The sequence below is a fragment of the Elephas maximus genome, chromosome 6, assembly GCF_024166365.1.
Source record: "Elephas maximus indicus isolate mEleMax1 chromosome 6, mEleMax1 primary haplotype, whole genome shotgun sequence".
Lineage (NCBI taxonomy): Eukaryota > Metazoa > Chordata > Mammalia > Proboscidea > Elephantidae > Elephas > Elephas maximus.
The window spans coordinates 62,758,402-62,778,412 of NC_064824.1; the positions used below are offsets into that span (position 1 = coordinate 62,758,402).

Genomic DNA, 20,011 nt, shown 5'->3' on the forward strand with positions numbered 1-20,011 from the left:
TACAATATGGTGAGATTGCATTCTGTTTTGATTTATATGAACCTGAAAAATGGTAAGATTTCTTGGTGAACAAAACTTTAAAAATGAAAATCTTATTTCTATAAGAAAACTCAATTTGAATTATGCAAGCCAGATTTCTGCAAGGTATTTACAATTCTTGTGTTAAAAAAAAAAATGCAACCAATCTGAATCTATCGAACTAATTATCTTCCAGGTTTTAGATATATTTTATAATAGCAAGTGGATTTATAATATGAACATTTAGAATATATCCTAGGTACCAACAAGTGATGCTTCTGCTCAACTCTGTAGGAAGGTTTTTATAATCTTATCACTTTTAAGAAGACTTCCTTAAATACTACCCAGCTATGTTATAAGAAATACGTTACACCACAAGACAATGTTAACCCACATTTTTCTTCACCTTATTATGTCCTTTTTGAAGTCCCAAAACCTCCAACTCTAACAATTTGGAGTTTCAATTAATGGGAGCATTTTGACCACCCACAAATATTTTACAACAAAATTTTAACATACACAAAAGGCTCATTTTCACATTTCATCTAATACATATCTAAGGAACTATGTAAGGTATTGGAAACCCTGGTGGCATAGTGGTTAAGTGCTATGGCTATTAACCAAGAGGTCGGCAGTTCGAATCCACCAGGCGCTCCTTGAAAACTCTATGGTGCATTTCTACTCTGTCCTACAGGGTCGCTATGAGTCAGAATCCACCCGACGGCAGTGGGTTATTTAAGGTATGGGTCAGTGTGGTCTTTAAAAAGAGAATGAAGCTTTAGCACACACATTTGTACAAAAGAAGTACAGCACCATAAGCAAAGAGATGACTCAGGTTGTGTTAAGTTAGTTGGTTTAGCAAAGTAGTATATAATCATGTACCAGCACGTTTTCACTACCAAAATTCTGATTCAAGGTTCACACTGACAGTTAATACTTCAGCCAGAGTTTGCTCTAAGAGTCATTTGTTAATTTTTTTTATTAAATTCAGGTAAATTTCACTAAATTCTATTTTTACTCAGTACCTAGAAGAGCCTTAATACAAAGGGGTCGTATGCCAGGATGGTACAGGTGAAAGAGCACTGATCTAAGGATCAAAATGCCTAATTCCAATTTTGACTCCACAATTTGGTAGGTGAATTTCACTGTTAAGTAACTTAACATCACTGAATCTCAATTGTTCACTGATGTTGAATGAAGAAAAAACATCTAGCCTGCTTTATAGGGCTATTGTGAGTATTAGAAAAACATAGTGATCAGTACTTCATAAAAGTTAAAGGCCTAAGTAAATTTATCATACTGTTTATTAAAATGTTCACCATCATTTAAAAGGAACATCGCCACATCTTAAAGCTTGAAAGTGTTTCAAATAAGAACATGATGAAAAGCAATAATTAATTTTATATATACACAGAGTTTAAGGGATTAGGTGTTCTATTTTAAAATATTTTTTCTTCTCCAACAAGCATAAATTACGTCATTATATATACATTTAATGAGTCAAGAAAAATACATTATATAATTTACTCTCCAAAATATCAATTCACAAAACCATAAATTGTTGAGCTTTTTCTACAAAAATGCTGAGAAAAACAGAGTACTCATTAAAATAGGAGTAATAACAGTTCAAAAGAAAATGTTAGAAATTTTTTAAGCAGATAATTAGAAAATGTTAAATTATTTTTAAAGTTTTACAAGTTATACATACTTACAATTCTTTCAAAAAGACTTTATGAAAAGGTACTGTTCCTTTGGCTAGTTACTTTTAGAGAATGCTAAATCGACTGTCCTGTTCTGTTACTAACTCTGCTATTTATCATGTGTGTAAGTGCCAGGCACTTCTTACCTCTGGCAAATATGTAAAAGAAGGAATTCACCGGTCTTACAAAATCTTTCCGGGAATGATCCTGTAACATCTTCACAAGCCTGTTTTCTGAAGAGAATGTTTTATACAGTAATTTAAAGTAATTTTAAAATGGTAGGATTTAATGTTTATCTTATTAAGGTCTCTCCTATAAAGTTATAAATGCTTACATATTCTGAACATACACAAAATATTTTGTCTTCTTAAATTTTGTGTGTGTGTTGTTGAGAATATACACAGCAAAACATACGCCAATTTAACAATTTCTACATGTACAATTCAATGACATTACGTTCTTCAAGTTGTGTAACCATTCTCATCCTCCTTTTCCAAATTGTTCCACCTCCATTAACATAAACTCACTGCCTCCGATGTTTCCAATCAAATCTTTCAAGTTGCTGTTGTCAATTTGACCCCACATAGATAGTTCTTAAAGGACCACAACCTCAAGGCAGATATTCTTTACTAGTTCAGCTAATTGTTGTTTGGTTTTAAGAAGACTTCAGGGGATATTTTTGGTTTAAGGTTTAAAGATTATCTCAGAGCAATCGTTTCAGGGGTTCATCTAGCCTCCATGGCTACAGAAATCTGGACTCTGTTAAGAATTTGAAATTCTGTTCTGCATTTTCCTCCTTTTGATCAAGGATTCTTCCATAGAATCCTTGATCAAAATACTCAGCAATGGTACCAGGTGCCATCCAGTTCTTCTGGTCTCATTTTAAGCAAGACCTCACTAATTTCAGAAAAATATTAAAGAAAAATCTTAAAATTATTTCTAGAATAATAGATCGAAGAAAGCTGCTTATACAAAAATAAGAATCAGAGATAAGATCAAAAGATTTAATTTTATAAAAACAAAAATGGAAACAGGTAATTTTTCTAGCAGATGCCCTGTGACTTCTCCCAATCAGTCAAATGCAAACATCAGTTTCCACTAGAGAAAAGCCAATACAGACAATGGAAACTGGTATTTGAGTTCTGTGGCTTCACCCCTACTTAGTCCAGAAGTATGTGGGCCCTGATACGAATAGAATGGAATCTGAGTGGACAGATTTTATACTCAATTCTTTTAGAAACCAAAACTCATCTCAACAACAATTCAGATTTTTCCAAGATGTTCAAAATCAAATAAAGGCTGTTCTTACAAGAGGAATAGAAAACTTGATTCAAAATTACATGCCCCACCACTTTCACTAATAGAAGCCTATTTCTTCTTCTGCACGTGAAATATTGACTCTCATACAGCTCTAGCCTAAAATGAAACAAGAACTCCCACTGGGACTTCTTGCCAGCCTTGATGACACTCAATGGTCTCTTAAACAGCATTAGCTTTACCTCTTTACCACCTACGTTCCTCTCGAGTTCCTGCCCCCTCTCTCTCTATTCTCATCCAAATAAAACTTCTCTTAAACATTTCTACAGTTTCTACTTCCTTACCTCATATTCCCTCAGGAGCCCACTCCAATCTGGGTGCCATACATCCTCTAATTTCACTGAGACTATCCTATATCTTCATTATCATCAATGACCCTAATGTTGCACTGGATATTGAAGAACAGGTTTCTCCTTTGTTCTCATCTCACTAGACTTCTTAGAAGCATTCTACACATTTGACATTGCCAATCCTGAACCTTCCCTCTGGAACCATATTCCTAAGTATAATACACCCTGGTTTGCACAAGAAAGCCCCAATTATATCTGTTGTCCCTACTTTAATGTTTAAAGCCTCTCTTCACTTTTACTCTCAAAGTTTTCTAGGGTTAGATAATCAATTTTATGGCAACCATTTTTTTTTATACCTGCAGGCATGTCAAACTCTACAATGCCAAAAGTGAACTATATACCCTTCCTCCCTTAGTCGTCTCCATCTCAATAGATAGCCCCAAAGAGCCAAAAATCTAAGGATTAACCTTAATTCTTCTCTTTTCCTCACTTCCACATTCAACCTAAAATAGATGCTGAACCCATACACTTCACCTCTGCTAAAATCACCTAGCTCAAGCTGCCATCTCCTAGCACCTACACCACCAGTATAGTTTCCCTGCTTCTGCTCTAATTCTGCAGTCCAATCTCTTCCATACAACTCCCATGGTAATTATTTTTAAATGTGAAGTCTATCAATTCAGTCCTTCTTTTAAATCCTCCAAAGGCTTCCCATGGCTCTTAGAATGAGCTCCTATTCTAGTAAACAAAGCCCAGCAAGATAAGCCCTATCTAGCACTCCTACCCTTTTTAGTAGCTCACTGTGCTCCAGCAACACTGGCTTTGTTTTAAGTCTGTTAATCATTAGCCCTCCCAGTTAAACCTGAAATTCTTTTCCACTTGATCTTTCCTCATCACTCAAATCTCAGTTTAAATGATACCTTCTCATAAAGACGTTCAGGGACCATTAAGTCTAAGGAAGCAACCCTGTTGTTTTCTAGTACATTGCCTTATTTTAATTCTCTGCAAAGCATTTATCATTGTGATTTTTCTTCTCAGTTTGGCTGCCCGCCTCAAATAACCCCTGCCCTGTCAGAATCTATATCCCAAGAACAGATACACCTTGTCTACCTTTTGTCCGAAGGCCTATTGCTGGGACTGGACGAGCAATCAACAATCCTTTGTTGTTGATGAAAGAATCAACTATAAGGAATATATTTTTTGTTAATTGTACAACTTAAATACATAAGTTGTGACAAAGTATCATTTGGGAAAACAATTTACATATAAAAGGGACATTATTAACCCTTGAAAACACAGAAAGTCAATAATTATGCTATATACCTAACTTTTAAAATAAACTTATCATTTTAGAATAATTTTAGATTTATGGAAAATAGTAAAGATAGTTCCCATATATCCTTTACTCAGTTTCCCCTAATGTTTAAACATCATACATAGCAATGTATACCTTTGTCAAAATAAATTAAAACTGGTACATTATTATTAACTAAACTCCAGATTTTATTCATATTTCACTGGTTTTTCCACTAATGTTCCAGAATGCAGTCCAGGATATCACATGGCATTTAGTATGTATTTAAATTTGAATTTTACATTGACATTTTTATTGTAAAATGTCTTTTCCAGTCTACTTCTGGTATATAAAAACCTTTCTTATTGGTTTTAATTTATTTAAAAAGAAGTAATTTGACCTAGTATAAAAGAAATGATATCTTGGGACAAAGAAAAAGGTCACCAAATCTTTAGTTATATACACAGACACACACAAAATACTGTTAAAAAAAGATCCACCTGAAAGGCCACTAAAACTCATTGCCATGGAGTCGATTCTGACTTACATTTACCCTATAGGACAGAGTAGAATTGCCCCACAGCGTTTCCAAGGAGCGTCTGGTGAATTCAAACTGCCAACCCTTTGGTAAGCAGCCATAGCTCTTAAGATCATTTTTAAGTTTTGCTTGCATGCCTTCATTAGGAAGATGCCCCAGGTTGCTCCTGAGACATGTTGCACATGCACCCCAGGGATCCAGATAGAATCAAATGAGAGGGATATGGGAATTTAGAAAACAGCAACAATGCTTTAAATGGGCCCTCTTAGGAAATGTGAGGTCACACACTTCTAAACTGAGGTGGACGGTAGTTACATCTGAATTAGCTTAATAAACGCTCTGTTTCCTAAAGCAAATTTTATAAAGTGTACAACTTCCTTAACATAGGGGTTACTGAGGCACAGCAGTATAAATGAAATGGATCAGGTGTAAACAACACAGGCATAAGGAGTACTGGAACCAATGGGAAGGAGAGAAGGCCATGGTAGCTGCCACTCAGATTTAGCCAACTCTTACCTTGGGGGCTAAGTATCAGTGTTACCAAATTTTCCAGTTTTTCAGGAGAAATAAGGAATCTCAAATTTTAGATAAAATTTCTAAATTTTCAATGTTGTCAAATAATTCAGCCTGATAGGCACAGCATTATATGTGGCGCTGGGAGAATAACACTGAAAATTCTAAGCCAACGGCTGGATCCTATCTATCACTGTTGGCATTTCCTCCTATGCACAGTGACCAGGAGTTGGCAATAGCAGCCACCAAAAGATAATTCCAAATGCTTCTAATAGGCATAGCCCCTGATGCATGAGAAAAGCTGACAGACCAATCAGGGAAAAATTAGTCTACATTAATTGAACATTTAGTACACCGGAGGCAATGATAAAAAAACCAAAAACCAAACCTGTTGCCATCGAGTCGATTTCGACTCATAGCAACCCTATAGGACAGAGTAGAACTGCCCCACAGAGTTTCCAAGCAGTGCCTGGTGGATTCGAACCGCCAACCTTCTGGTTAGCAGCCATAGCGCTTAACCACTACAAGGTAATGATTAACAAAAAAAACCCAAACCCAGTGCCCTTGAGTCAATTCCGACTCATAGCGACCCTATAGGACAGAGTAGAACTGCCCCCTAGAGTTTCCAAGGAGCGCCTGGCAGATTCGAACTGCCGACCCTTTGGTTAGCAGCCCTAGCACTTAACCACTAGGAGGCAATGATAGGCACTGAAAAAACAAAATGGTAGCTCAGAAGAAGGCGGAAGTGATCCATTCCCTTCCTGGGCATGTCAGAAAAAGTTACACCAGAGGAAAAACAAATGCAAGGGGAGAAAAGAAGTCTTAATGCTTCAAAGAAAATGGAAGGAAGGAAGGGATGTAGGCCATGCTAAGGAATGTAGACTTTATTTTACAAGTGATTTGGAATCAGTAAAAAGGATCATATTTGCATTTGGAAATAGCATGATGACAATGGATAGGGTTGATTGGAAGAGATAAGACTGGGGAACAGCAGAACAATCAAGATATCAATGATCCAGGTTTAAAAAAAAAAAAAAAAAAACAAGACCTGGCAGCACTGGGAAGCGAGAAGAAAAAATGTGTTGAAAGACCATTAAGTGATAGAAGCAACAAAATTTAGTGATTAAATTGTCTGTTAGTGAAGGGGGATGGAGAAAACCAGAAGAAATCACACTCAACTAGACTGGAAATTACAGAAGGAGATTTCATGGAAAATGAGTTCATTCTGAACTTTCGAATTTGGGAGGCCTACTAGAAATGTGGGTACCGGGTACTAGAAATGTACAAAAGCCCTGGTGGCACAGTAGTTAAGCACTCACCTGCTAACAGAAAGGTTGGCTGTTTGAACCCATCAGCCACTCCAAGGGAGAAAGATGTGGCAGCTGGCTTCCATAAAGATTTACAGCCTTGGAAACCCCAGGGGCAGTTCTACCCTGTTCTATAGAGTCGCTACGAGTCAGAATCCAGTCAACGACAGTGAGTTTGGTTTTTTTTTTGTTTGTTTACTGGAAACATAGTCTCTAAACTTTGCTCTTTCCAGTCTGATAGATTGCTGTTAGTTCTTTCCTATTCAGTATTCCTAAGTCAGAGAAATTGTTCATTCATTATATTCCGAGTAGGGAATATGATCTAAACGTGTAACTCTACTACCCTAGGTCACATAGGCTCTAATGAGACAGGACAAACAGTACAAATCTTGACAAAGTCACTATTTTCACCTCTGAAATATTCCCTCATCAGAACTATCCTGCTTTCTGTTCATACGCCGAACGAAGCTAGCTATTTCAGTCTTCTATTTTCCTGAGCAGATAAGTCAAAGAGGTTTCCTGCTCCCTTCAGCCTCAGGAATAATATTAAAGAGTCTGTACCAAAACTGATTTAATTACTGGCTTGGCATAAATAACATGAAGAAAATAAAATTAAAAGACTAAAATCTTGAATCCCACAGAGAATTGCATCCAAGTTTACAGAGGATGTAAAGTTCTGCCTCAAATCTTAATGAGCCACCCCATCTACCTCTGGCCCTGTCGTCCCACAGGCACTAAGCCTATTACTGCAGGACAGGTCACAGCCTCACACAGGTGCTCATGCCCAGGCAGGACTGGCTCATTAAAGCAGGAAAATCCTCTGTGAGCTTCTCTACAAACTAAGGCCCCTCAGTTCCTGCCACAGAGACCTCACAGACTAGGGCTTTCCTAAGATCTTTCTTCCCCAGCCACTGTCCCAACACAGTCTAGGAGTTAAGAAGAAGGGTTAATATGATAGGGCTCCACAAGCTTAGATGTAAAATTAAAGGAAGAGTAAGAGATGTGAAAGCATGCCATGTGGCTTAGGCTATGAATTGTGCGAACAATTTCATATGGCATTTTGGCCACACTTGCAATGGAAGAAAATTTGCCTCACGCATTTTTTATATTTTAAAAGGTAAAAATATGATAGTTTATTTCTTTTGTATTTTAGATAAATAATTTCAGCATCTCTCCTCTATTCTACAATTAAGAAACACACTAAACCAAAAACCAAACCAGTTGTCATAGAGTCAATTCCAACTCATGGCGACCCCATACGTTACACAGTAGAACTGCTCCACAGGGTTTTCTTGGCTGTAATCTTTGCAGAAGCAGATGGCCAGGCCTTTCCTCTATGGCCTTGCTGAGTGGGTTCAAATGCCAATCTTGTTAGTAGTTGAGCACAAACTGTTTGCACCACTCAGGGACCTAAGAAAAGCACCATTTTGCGAAATGTGAGCAAGTCTATTTAAGATGGAATCCTACTACCTGGGTCTGATTGGCAGCTTGGTCATTAAATGACTATGCAACCTAGGATAAGTTACTTAATCTTGTTCTATTTCACATTCTCATCTGTAAAATGGGGTAGAAATAAAATCTGCTTCAGGGGATTATCGGGAGAATTTAATGAATTAATACAGAGAAAGTTCTCGTCACAGTACCTGCAATATAGAAGTAGCTAACACTTACTGAATCTTCTAATGCTCCAAAAGAGCACACAAGCAGTATCTTGTGATTAACATTTTTGAAAATGAAATTAATTCTATGTAATATCTCTCTTAAAAAATAGCATTCCTGAGAATGTAGCCCAAGACCTCCCTAAACTTCAACCACTTTTAGCAAATAAGGGTAGGGCTGAGGATGTGGCTATTCTGGGAGGGGTTTGTTGATTATGATGTTGGTGGTCTCTTGATGCCCCTCCCTGGTTTGCTGACGTTAAGAGAAGATTATGGTGTTGATGGTCTCCTGCCATTCAGCCCCATTTTACTATTAGTCATGTGCTGTCACACGTTTACCCTCCCCATCTTACCATACAAAAGGCTCGTCTCTCCCTTGCAAGGTAGGAACACTTGATAGAGTCCTCTCTGCCCTATGTTTCCCCAATTTGCAAATTGTTATTACCCTCAATAAATCTCTTTACTTTTACTTTAACAGAAGTCAGCATTCATACTCTATAATATTTCTTGGTGTCAAACAACGGGATTTCAAAGACACATTGCCTTTGGTGGCCCTTAGGACATCAAGGACTCAGGCTTCTGGTACCAACAGAGCCACTTGGGCACACCACTTCTCTAGATTCCCTGGAGTCATCCCAGGTAAACAGTCTCTTGAATCCAAGCTCTGCTCTCTTTGAGTGACATTCTTTAAGATTTATTGTTGGATTTCTTCTTTACTTTCATTTTCAGTTTATGTTCTAAACATTTTGACAAGTTTGTTGCCAAATTGAGTTTAGTGAGGCTGTCATCATGGTTCTCCCACTGTAACAAGCCACAAAAACCCAGGGCATGAGTCAACCAATAAGAGCTGATAACAGTGGTCACCTGCTGCTGAGTGGTTTGGCTGCGAGGCAGTTAAAGTCTCCCAGGACCAGATAAGCTGGGTCACAAGACAGCCCAAAGCACCAGGCTGCTCACCAGCCACAAGCAAATCCTCATGCAAGAGAAGGCACACATTGGTGTAAGCAAAACTGAGTCCCAAGCCTGTGGCAAGAACCCCTGATAAGACTTCTAGCAGACTTTGGGAGAATCAAGATTTCAGCCCATTAAGTTTGAATTCATCTTTTAAAGGCACACGTTCAGGTCTCAGTTCACTATTAAGTTTTGGGTACATATTAAGTCATAGCATGAGCTGTTCACTGTTTTAGCAGAATGAGGAATGCCAGTTTCAGGGACTCAGCAGGGTCACCTTTAGATATCACAGCCACTTACCCTTTGTACATGCTTGTTTTTTGATCACTGGCATGCTTTTACTAAAGACAATTCAGAAATTTTTTTTTGTGGGGCTCTTTCGAGCTGAATAAACTAGTTTTTTGAGCAGTAGAACAGAAAAGAAAGGCTCCCCAAATTCGGTAGCCATGATGGGATGCCTACTTTGATTGATACTTGGAAGCCTTAAAAGACGTCAGGAAGGCAAAATGAATTCCTAAAAAAGTAATACTTCTAAAATAACTAGGCAATAAAAGGAGATGCAATGTCAGGCACCCGTCCCCTGCACCAGCTAGTTCCTCTTTGCATCCTTCTTCACCCTCTTTTTCCCCTATTAACACCATCTATGAACTCCCTTTCTACCCTAAAGTATCTGCTAAAGAAAAATTAAGAGAAACTGGAGATCCCTTTTAAGATAAGGTATCCAGAAGAAGGAAATAAACCTACCCAGGTTACCTTTGCCTGTTGGTCTAAAGCAGAACTTCGTGCAATTATAAAGGACTTTCCTAATCCTTACAAAGATCCCCATAAGTTCACCCAGAAATTTAGGATTTTAGTAGAAACTTATGAACCTGGTTCATCAGACTTGTATCAATTAAAAAATATATTGGTAGGACCAGTGGAAGCTCAAAGGTGGAAGAGACCACTTGGAAAAATCCAGAAAAGCTTTAACTATAAGATCTAATGGTCCCAGTATAGAATTACTAGACCAAACCAAAGCCATTGTTAAATTACTCATAGATTCTATCCTCAAAGTTTTTCCTAGGAAAATAGATCGGGCCAAAGTCCAAGGTTGTAAGCAAGAGAAAGATGAAACTGTTTATAATTATAGAGACTGCCTGAGCAAACTTTTTGCTGAACACTTGGGCTTAAATCCAACAGATCCTGGAGCTGAAATAACTTTCAACTCCATATTCCCAAATGGACTTCACCCTGAATTACCTGAGCTAGTCCAACACCACAGGCTGGATTGGGAAATTGTTCCCAATCCCTGCTAGGAATTTTATTTGACTCTGGGAGACCAAAGTTTCAACCTATTGTTAACATCCTTGATAAATGAGCCTGGACCTCCCCCCTACCAGGACGCTGGTTTGGGGTTTGTGTTAAAAAACACTATAAGCTGAAATAATTTGGAATTTCAGTGATCACTTTGGGAAAATGAGTTCCCATCTACTCTTTTTTCCTTTCATTTTGGGAAAATGAGCTCCCATTTGTGTTGTCTTTTCCTTCCTCTTTGGGGAATTTTGTTTGGTGCTGAGGTTGTCAGAAAGTATGAGATCCCTCCACCTGAGGTGCTGGTGAATTAATAAGTTTTATCTAGAAACTGATTTTCTGTTGAAATGGGTCGATCATACCAAAGAATTGCTGTACACATTTTAAGAAACTGGGTTATTCATGTTATGTGGAATTGTGTAAACCTAGGAGCAATAGTTAAGAGCTCAGCTGCTAACCAAAAGGTCAGGAATTCAAATCCACCAGCCGCTCCTTAGAAATCCTATGCGGCAGTTCTAGTCTGTCCTACAGGGTCTCTATGAGTCAGAATAGATTCGACACCAACGGAGTTTAGTTTTGGTTTTGGTTTAGTCTTTGGCTGGTCTCACAGAGGGCTGAGTTTTGTGGTTTTCTCTCTTCTTTTGCTCTGAGAGTTTGCCACTGGTCTAGACAGTAATGTCTTAGTTTTTGTCTTGTATAATGTAGAAAGCCACGATTGGTGTTTTTCATAGAGCTGTCCAAAATCTCAATTCTTTTCTCTTCCAAGAAAAAGTGCTTTTTGCACCTGGGCTTGCAATGACTACTCTGAGAAACTTTGATACAAATTACTTCATTGAAAAGTACACTGGAAAAGAAGAGTGGATTGTTCGTTTTGATTGGTATATATATTTAAAAAACAAACAAACCCATTGCCATCAAGTCTATTCCAACTCATAGCTCTTAACCACTATACCACCAGGGTTCCATTGATTGGTCTAACAAGGCCTCAAAAAGATAAATTATTCTAAATTTATTCTCTAAAGGTTCTATAACACGAGACAGGATTATTAAGATTTAATAATTTCCTATCTCCAGGTAGTATTAGTAAATCGTTGTTGTTAGGTGACATCAAGTTAGTTCCAACTCATAGTGACCTTCTGCACTATAGAATGAAGCATTGGCCAGTCCTGCGCCATCCTCACAATTTTTGCTATGCTTGAGCCCATTGTTGCAGCCACTGTGTCAACCTATCTCATTTAGGGTCTGCCTCTTTTTCACTGACCCTCTACTTTACCAAGGAGGATGTCCTTCTCCAGGGACTGATTCCTCCTGATAACATGTCCAAAGTATGTGAGACATAGTCTCGCCATCCTTGCTTCTAAGGTTGTATTTCTTCCAAGACAGGTTTGCTCATTCTTTTGGCAGTCCAAGGTATATTCAATATTCACCAACACCACAATTCAAAGGCGTCAATTCTTCTGACTTCCTTATTCATTGTCCAGCTTTCACATGCGTATGAACCAACTGAAAACATCATGACATGGGTCAGGCACACCTTAGTCCTTAAAGTGACATCTTTGCTTTTCAACACTTTAAAGAGGTCTTTTGTAGCAGATTGCCCAATGTATCTTTTGATTTCTTGACTGCTGCTTTCAGGAGTGTTGATTGTGAATCCAAGTAAACTGAAATCCTTGACAACCTCAATCTTTTCTCCATTTATCATGATGTTGCTTATTGGTCCAGTTGTGAGCATTTTTGTTTTACACTGAGGTGTAATACACACTGAAGGCTGAGGTCTTTGATCTTCATTAGTAAGTGCTTCAAGTTCTCTTCACTTTCAGCAAGTGAGGTTGTGTCATCGGCATAATGCAGGTTGTTAACGAATCTTCCTCCAATCCTGATATCCCTGTTCTTCTTCATATAGTCCAGTTTCTCAGATTATCTGTTCAGCAAACAAACTGAATGAGTATGATGAGAAGACACAAGCCTGATGCACACCTTTCCTGACTTTAAACCATGCAGTATTCCCTTGTTCTGTTTGAATGACTGCCTCTTGATCCATGTACAGATTCCTCATGAGCACAATTAAGTATTCCAGAATTCCCACTCTCCACAATGTTATCCATAATTTGTTACAAGCCACACAGTCGAATGCCTTAGTATAGTTAATAAAACACAGGTAAACAACTTTATGGTATTCTCTGTTTTCATTGGTTAATGATAAATAAGTATTTATATAACTTTAATTGTAAAAAAAAAAAAAAAAAGGCATAGGACAGGCCTAGAAAAAAAAAATGGCTAGCAAAGAATTGATGGGTTCATTTGCAAAACTGCTAAAGAGCTTTGGGATTTACTTGGTAGATAAAAAGTTGTAATAAAGAGAAGGCAAAACTGCTTATCATGAGAATAGTTAAAGGAAAGAATTTGGTTATTTTTTGTCTTTGAAAATATTTAGTCCAATTTAAACATATGTAAATGTATTGGGATGCCTAATTCTTGTTTTTGACCAGGAACCACAAATAAGGACGGCAGGGCAGGATCAGGCCTCCTTGGCCCCAGCCTTTGAGGCTATGTAGCTCAAGAGAAGTTTTTGAGGGACCCCTCTCAACTAGATAGAGACCTTTTAAGACAAAAGAAAATAAGAAACAAGTTATCTTACTACAGTAATCAGAAATTGGGTAGATCCCCATCATAAAAGAACTGTAAGTAAGTCCTGTCTGTTGAGGAATTCTAAGAAGCCAAAAGATAGAAATCACAATGAGACACACTTGAAATGTCCTGGGAAAATGTTTCCACCCCTAGTCAGATACTTAAGGTTATATCCACATCAATGAACTGGCTGGGTTGAGGGGAGACTTTGTGATTTCTAAAAACCAGTTGATAAAATCTTAAAAGGCTAAAGTTAGATTGGGGAATAAAATTTCAATGGTAATTATGTCTTATGGTATATAGGCTTAAAATAATTTCCAAGATGTTTAGGATAATAATAGATATTTGTTTTGATTTTTATGCCACAGAGAAACAATATATACATATATATATTTTTTATATATATACATATATATGTGTGTGTATATATTCAGGTCTGCTAACAAGTGTGTTCTTTTTTTTGCCATGTAAAAGGGTTATACTATAAGAGATATGCGACAGAGACAATGTTTAAAAGGAAATTTATTTGATATGTTCTAAGTTTTTACCCATCTGGCTAAAGTTTGGTGGGTTAACTGATGACATTTTAAAAGAACTTTTAGTAACAAATAACATAGAAAGCAAAGAATTGGGTTTCTCAGTGTTAAAATAACAAATTTTCTTTGATTACTGGTTGAAGAGTTAATTTATTCTTTGTGTAATCTGCCTCAAAGATGAGTTTCAGCCTTTCATTAAAATAAGATTCCTGAGCCAAAAACACAGATGCATAGCTTTGAAGGAAAAAAAAAAAAAACCTAAGATTTTTTACCTTTAAGATCTTTTTTTTTTTTTTTAATAACTCAAATATTTTTTCTCAGGACCTACGATAAACTCCTGACAACTTTCAGACGACCAGGAATCGACTCGACGGCACTGGGTTTGGTTTTGTTTTTTGTTTTTTTTTTTTTTAGATGTTTAGAGACTAATAATCTTAGCATATTCTTGATACATCCTGACTATATGGCACCATGTCTCAAGATTGTTATGTGTTATATCTGAAGATAAAGTTAATCACTTTAGAGATATTTTTGTCTAAAATGTTTTATTTGATTTTATTTGGCTTTCCATTACTTTTATAGTTAATTCCCATCAAGTCTATCCCTTTTAAGAGTTATATGCTAACCACAGCCATTTTTAAGTTTGTCATCTGCAGATAGTTTTAACTTTACTGATTACCATTGGACGAAATCAAGATTTCTAAAACTCTTAAGTAGAAGATGATGGAATTTTCAGACTGCTGCTGATTCAGAATTGAATGGAACCAAAATCAACGATATAGGACTGAAATCAGCAGAGTGTTTTAAATGATTAAATGGATACTGAAATGAATATGATAGAGAAGTAGTTCTTCAAAACCGAAAGGCCCTTGACATTCTTAATACTGCACCAATAAGTACTGTCAATTCTTAATCCAATATTCAAAAGGCTATTTTTTACAGGCGAGGGAGGTCTTTGATGACAGAAACTAAACTCATCAGGGCTGATATTGGAAGAGACATCACCTAAAGGACTTATTGGAACCCTACTGGAAGGAACCGTGTGCAGCCAAACTGGAAGGTGTTAAACCTTAGATATGTTTGTCACAGCTTAAAAGAGCTAGAGCATTTGTTTGGAATTGCCAATCATCTGGAGACTTAAAATTGAAGCTGAGCCACCCCAGTGGCCAGAAGCAGACAGCTAATTTCAAGATCACAGAATAAGATCCCATGCAAGCTGTTGAAATTTTTGGACTTGCTTCATCATTATAAATACTCTCATGTTGTTAGCTGCTCTTCACAGAGTTGGTCTCATTACTTGGTAAAGTCCTTTTACCTTGTTTAATACTTACTACAGTTGAAATAGTCTTATTCTACCAACTTAGACCTATTTTTTTGGTAGCTTTTATTTTTTATTCCTGAAACTTTCTAGCTATGCAAACAATTACGTATTTTTCAGACACTAAATCTTTAGATGAAAATAATTTCATACCACAGGCTAGCTCTCCTAGTTCTTGCCAACTTGTTCCTCTTAATGTGGTTTTTTCCCATACAAACTTCAGTCAACAAATCACTCTTACTATAATGATTAAGGAATCTCTGCAGAGACTGATGATCATAAGGACAAAATGTGTAGGAATACTCCAAATTGAGGCACCTGGCTGTTAGCTAACCCTGGTTTAAATCACACTGCATGTTGTTAACTAGACTCCATTTTGAATCAGACTTTAGTTTGACCAAAGCCTCTGCCTCTGCATTCCTGAGAATGTAGCCAGAGACCTTCCTAAACTTTAACAACTCTTAGCAAATAAAGGTGGGGGTGAGAATGTGTCTGTTCTAGGAAGGGTTTGTTGATTATGATGTTGGTGGTCTCCCTGGTTTGCTATTGTTAAGATTACAGTGTTGATGGTCTCTTGCTACTCCACCCCATTTTACCCACTCCATCTTACCACATAAAAGGCTCACCTCTCCCTTGGAAGGTAGGAGCACTTGGTAGCTTCCTCTCTGCCCTATGTTTCCCCAATCTGTGAGCTGTATTACCCTCAATAAATCTCCTTGCTTTAACAGAAGTGAGTGTTCTTACTCTACGACAACTATTATTATTTTTTTTAATGCTTGTACATCACATGAAAAAGTAGTGAGATTTTTTTATGAGGGCTTTTTCTAGACCGAATTTTTAGGGTGATATCCTCTTGGAAAATAATGAATAATTAAATATCTGTTGAAGATGTAAATATTATTTTCCTTGGCTCTCAGAATACTAGGTTACGAGCTTCATAAAGATACAGACATAATAATCATCACAAGGTATGGACAGGAGCTGCAGTACTCCTATTTATTCAGCAACCACTCCAGTTTTGTGTAGTTTCAGCTTTGAGCCTTGTTTAGAAACCAAATGATGTTTGCCCTGGGAGGTGCTGCCAGTGTCTTCTGCTGGGCTGAGTGGAAGTTCAAAAGACAGAGTAAGCAAGAGACACAGTGGAGATGCTGTGTTTTCAAGAGACACCGTGTGTCTCCTTGTGAGGTCTCTGGGCAAGAGGTAACTATAATTCTCAGTCAATAATTTGCTCTTCCATTCAGGCAAACTCTAGAACAGACAACCTTTAAGAATAGCTTGCCTGTAATGTGCCTATTTCCCCCTGGGCGTTTCCTTAATCTTGGAAGAACCTTAAATACACACACACCCCTCCAGAATTTCATCAGCAGTGAGTAATATGTTTCACTCTGCAATAGTCTGAATTTCATAATGTATTTTAATCAGAAGTGTTTTTTCACAAATTCAAAATCATGGGCACAAAAAAAAAAAAAAGGACTCAGCACCTTATACATAGATCACAACGAATACCATATAGAGAAAACATTTATTTCCTTTACATTACTTTAAATTATTAGGTTTTTTTTTAGGTGCCCCATATCCACAGGACAAAAAGAGTACACTAATGGTCCATGACCAAAGAAAAATGTATGGAAAATACTTACAGTGAGAGGCTGGAACTGTTTTGTGGAAAAAAATTTTTTTTTTATTTTTTTTGTGTGTGAGGGGTGCCTAAAAATCATATTGTTACTACTAAGTTGTAGAAGTGTAGGACTAACATTTTATTTTTTAGATAAAAGAATGGATTGGTATCATTTTGGTCATAAGCAGCCTAACTGTCACTGTGTATTTTCTGCAGGACAGATACTATGTAAAGCACTTCACAGGTATTCTTTTGTTCCTTCTCACAAAAACCCTACACAACAGGTATTCTGCTTATTTGCAAGACAGTCAAGAACTATTTAGAGAGTCAAAGGTCAGTTAAGGGGGTTGACAGGATTTGAACCCAGTTTTTTAGTCTGCTTCTAGAACCTACCTCCTTGTCCATGAAACTAAAAGCCAAATTTAATTCCAAATGTGCTCCATATTCAACCACCCACCCAATTCTGTTTCTAAGTGCTGTCTGTGAAAGTGCTGATCTTATAAAGTACTCTGTATTCAAAACAGGTTAAGGGAGAAAAAAAGCATAAGGGAACTACCTGCAAAGGAAAAAAATGAAAACAAAATAAACCTATTTTCAACAGTTCTCAAGAGCACATCGAGGTATTCCAACTTCACTACTGCTTTTTTTGGGCAGTTGTACACATGCTTTCCTAATAATTACTCTTAATAATTATTAACATTATCAATGCCCTTAATTATTAAAATTGAGCAAAGCCATGTGTGATTTTTTTTTTTAAGTTTTTTTGTTGTTGATGTTTTTGTCTTCTTTAGCCTCTCCTATAATTTCCTAGTAATTTAGGACATTTTTCATTTAGACAATACTGTCAATTCCCCGTTACTTTGAACTGTCATTTACTTTTACGTTTTGCAATTTCAGGTTTCCATGGATTGCAAAAGTGTGAATAATCATGAGGGCTAGCTTGAGTTTAGCAGTTAATTCTCAGTAGTATGAAAGCTTAAGAAAATGCCTGACCTTTATTCTATTATCACTTGTTTTTAGTTTTCTGAGTTTCATTTACTCCATTAATAACATCATTAATGTTTTAATACGAAATTTAAAAATTTCTACAGTAGATCCACTATGTCAACCCTCTATGTCAGTTAATTTATTTTAAAAAGGGGGAAAAAAATGCTTACGTGGCCAGAAAATTAGTCTAACACCCTCAGTGGAAGAGCATTGTCATACCACTAGATAAACTGAGCAATAAAGATAAAACCAGCTTATTTCCATTATTCTGAAACCAATCACTACTACTATTTACATCAAAAACCAGCCAGAAAGCAGCTCAGAAGAGTAGGGAGTGACTGCTTAATGGGTATAGGATTTCCTTTTTGGAATGAAAATGTTCTGGAACTAAACGGTGGTGATGGTTGCAACAACACTGTTAATGTGGAAACGTCACTGAATTATACACATTAAAATTGCTCCAATGGTAGTTTTTATGTCTTACCACATTTTTTTTTTTTTAAGCCAGATATTTTAAGACTGCTATTAATATAGCAAGAAGATTTCTGGGCAAAGATTTATGCATCATAATAGCAATTAGGACATAAAATAGCAGGTTTATTAATGTACGTTAAATGGTGCTTAACAAAAGCTTAAAGTATTAACATGATTGAAATATTAAGAAAATTTATTACCAATCTAAGTTTATCTCCTAAAAATTATAATCTCCTTAAGGAAAGAAGTATTTAAAATAAAGCGGTTCATGTTTAAAATATATCAACAATTCAGTAGTTTTCTTAGTTTTATAAGTATTTTTTCATCTATTAAAGGAATGATTACTCTTTCAGTATGTGATTAGGAAGACTACATTTTTTTCCACTTCCACAGCAATAATCCAACAGAAGTGTCAAAATACCACAAGTTTTTCAGAACGGCAGGGTGTGGGCCTCTCAGGCTGAGCCAGTATGTGGGCTGAGGCCCTTACAAAGGCTGTCCTGTGAATCAGTAGTGTACGGAGCACATGTCTTGGCTGGGCTGGCCAGATCAAAAACTGAACTCCAAAAGAAACTCCTCCTCCTTCCAAACATATCCAAGATTTAGCAATAATGGCTTCAGACATTTAATATTGTAAACAAAAATAACAATGAAGTTAAATGGTGCCCGGCCACAACCAATGACTGCCCTGACAGAGAACACAACAAAGAACCCCTGAGGGAGCAGGAGAGCAGTGGGATGCAGACCCCAAATTCTCACGAAAAGACCAGACTTAACGGTCAGACTGGGACTAGAAGGACCCCAGAGGCCATAGTTCCCAGACCTTCTGTTAGCCCAAGACAGGAACCATTTCCAGAGCCAACTCTTCAGATAGGGATTGGACTGGAATATGGGATGGAAAATGATATTGGTGAAAAAGGAGCTTTTTGAATCAAGTAAGACACATGAGACTATGTTGGCATCTCCTGTCTGGAGGAGAGATGAGAGGGCAGAGGGGGCCAGAAGCTGCCCAAATGGACACAAGGAGAGAGAGTGGAGGGAAGGACTGTGCTATCTCATTATGGGGAGAGCAATTAGGTGTGTATAGCAAGGTTATGTACATTTTTATATGAGACTGACCTGATTTGTAAACTTTCACTTAAAGCCCAATAAAAATTAATTAAAAAAAAGAATGAAGTTAAAACCATCACACACTACTGATGGGAGTGGATATTGTCACACTCTCCCTAGAGTTGCTAAGCCAGGCTTTAGGAGTAGGCCATCATGAGAGGGAGATGTCGAGACCTGAGATCAGCTAGGAGAAGAAGCAGGTCCAGGTGGGCCACTATAATATCTCTAGGCTTCTCCTCTTCTCAAGTCACGGTGACTTTAGACAGGTTTTAGCAGAGCTCCAGACTAAAACAGAGGAGGAGAAAAGCCTTGAGATCTACTGAAAATTCACCAAAGAAAACCCTGTGGATCACAGAATATTGTCTGAGACCTTGACTTGCTTACTTTGTACACATCATCAGAAGGGATAGATTGCTGGAGAACGACATCATGTTTGGTAGTGGAGGGCTAGCAAAAGTGAGAGG

The 20,011-nt window shown here is 37.2% G+C and overlaps 1 protein-coding gene across 6 annotated transcripts in view; it reads right to left on the reverse strand.

The window, feature by feature from the left end:
* The window catches only part of COBLL1 (cordon-bleu WH2 repeat protein like 1), a 183,517-nt gene that overhangs the window by 96,236 nt on the left and 67,270 nt on the right, over positions 1-20,011 (reverse strand). The window contains exon 2 of one of the 6 annotated variants that reach the window (XM_049887329.1): positions 12,150-12,797. The exons of the other annotated variants lie outside the window; for them this stretch is intronic. Within the exon in view, the coding sequence (XP_049743286.1) occupies positions 12,150-12,214 (65 nt within the window). The 5' untranslated portion in view covers positions 12,215-12,797. The remainder of the gene's footprint in view (positions 1-12,149; positions 12,798-20,011) is intronic. 6 annotated transcript variants of the gene reach the window in all.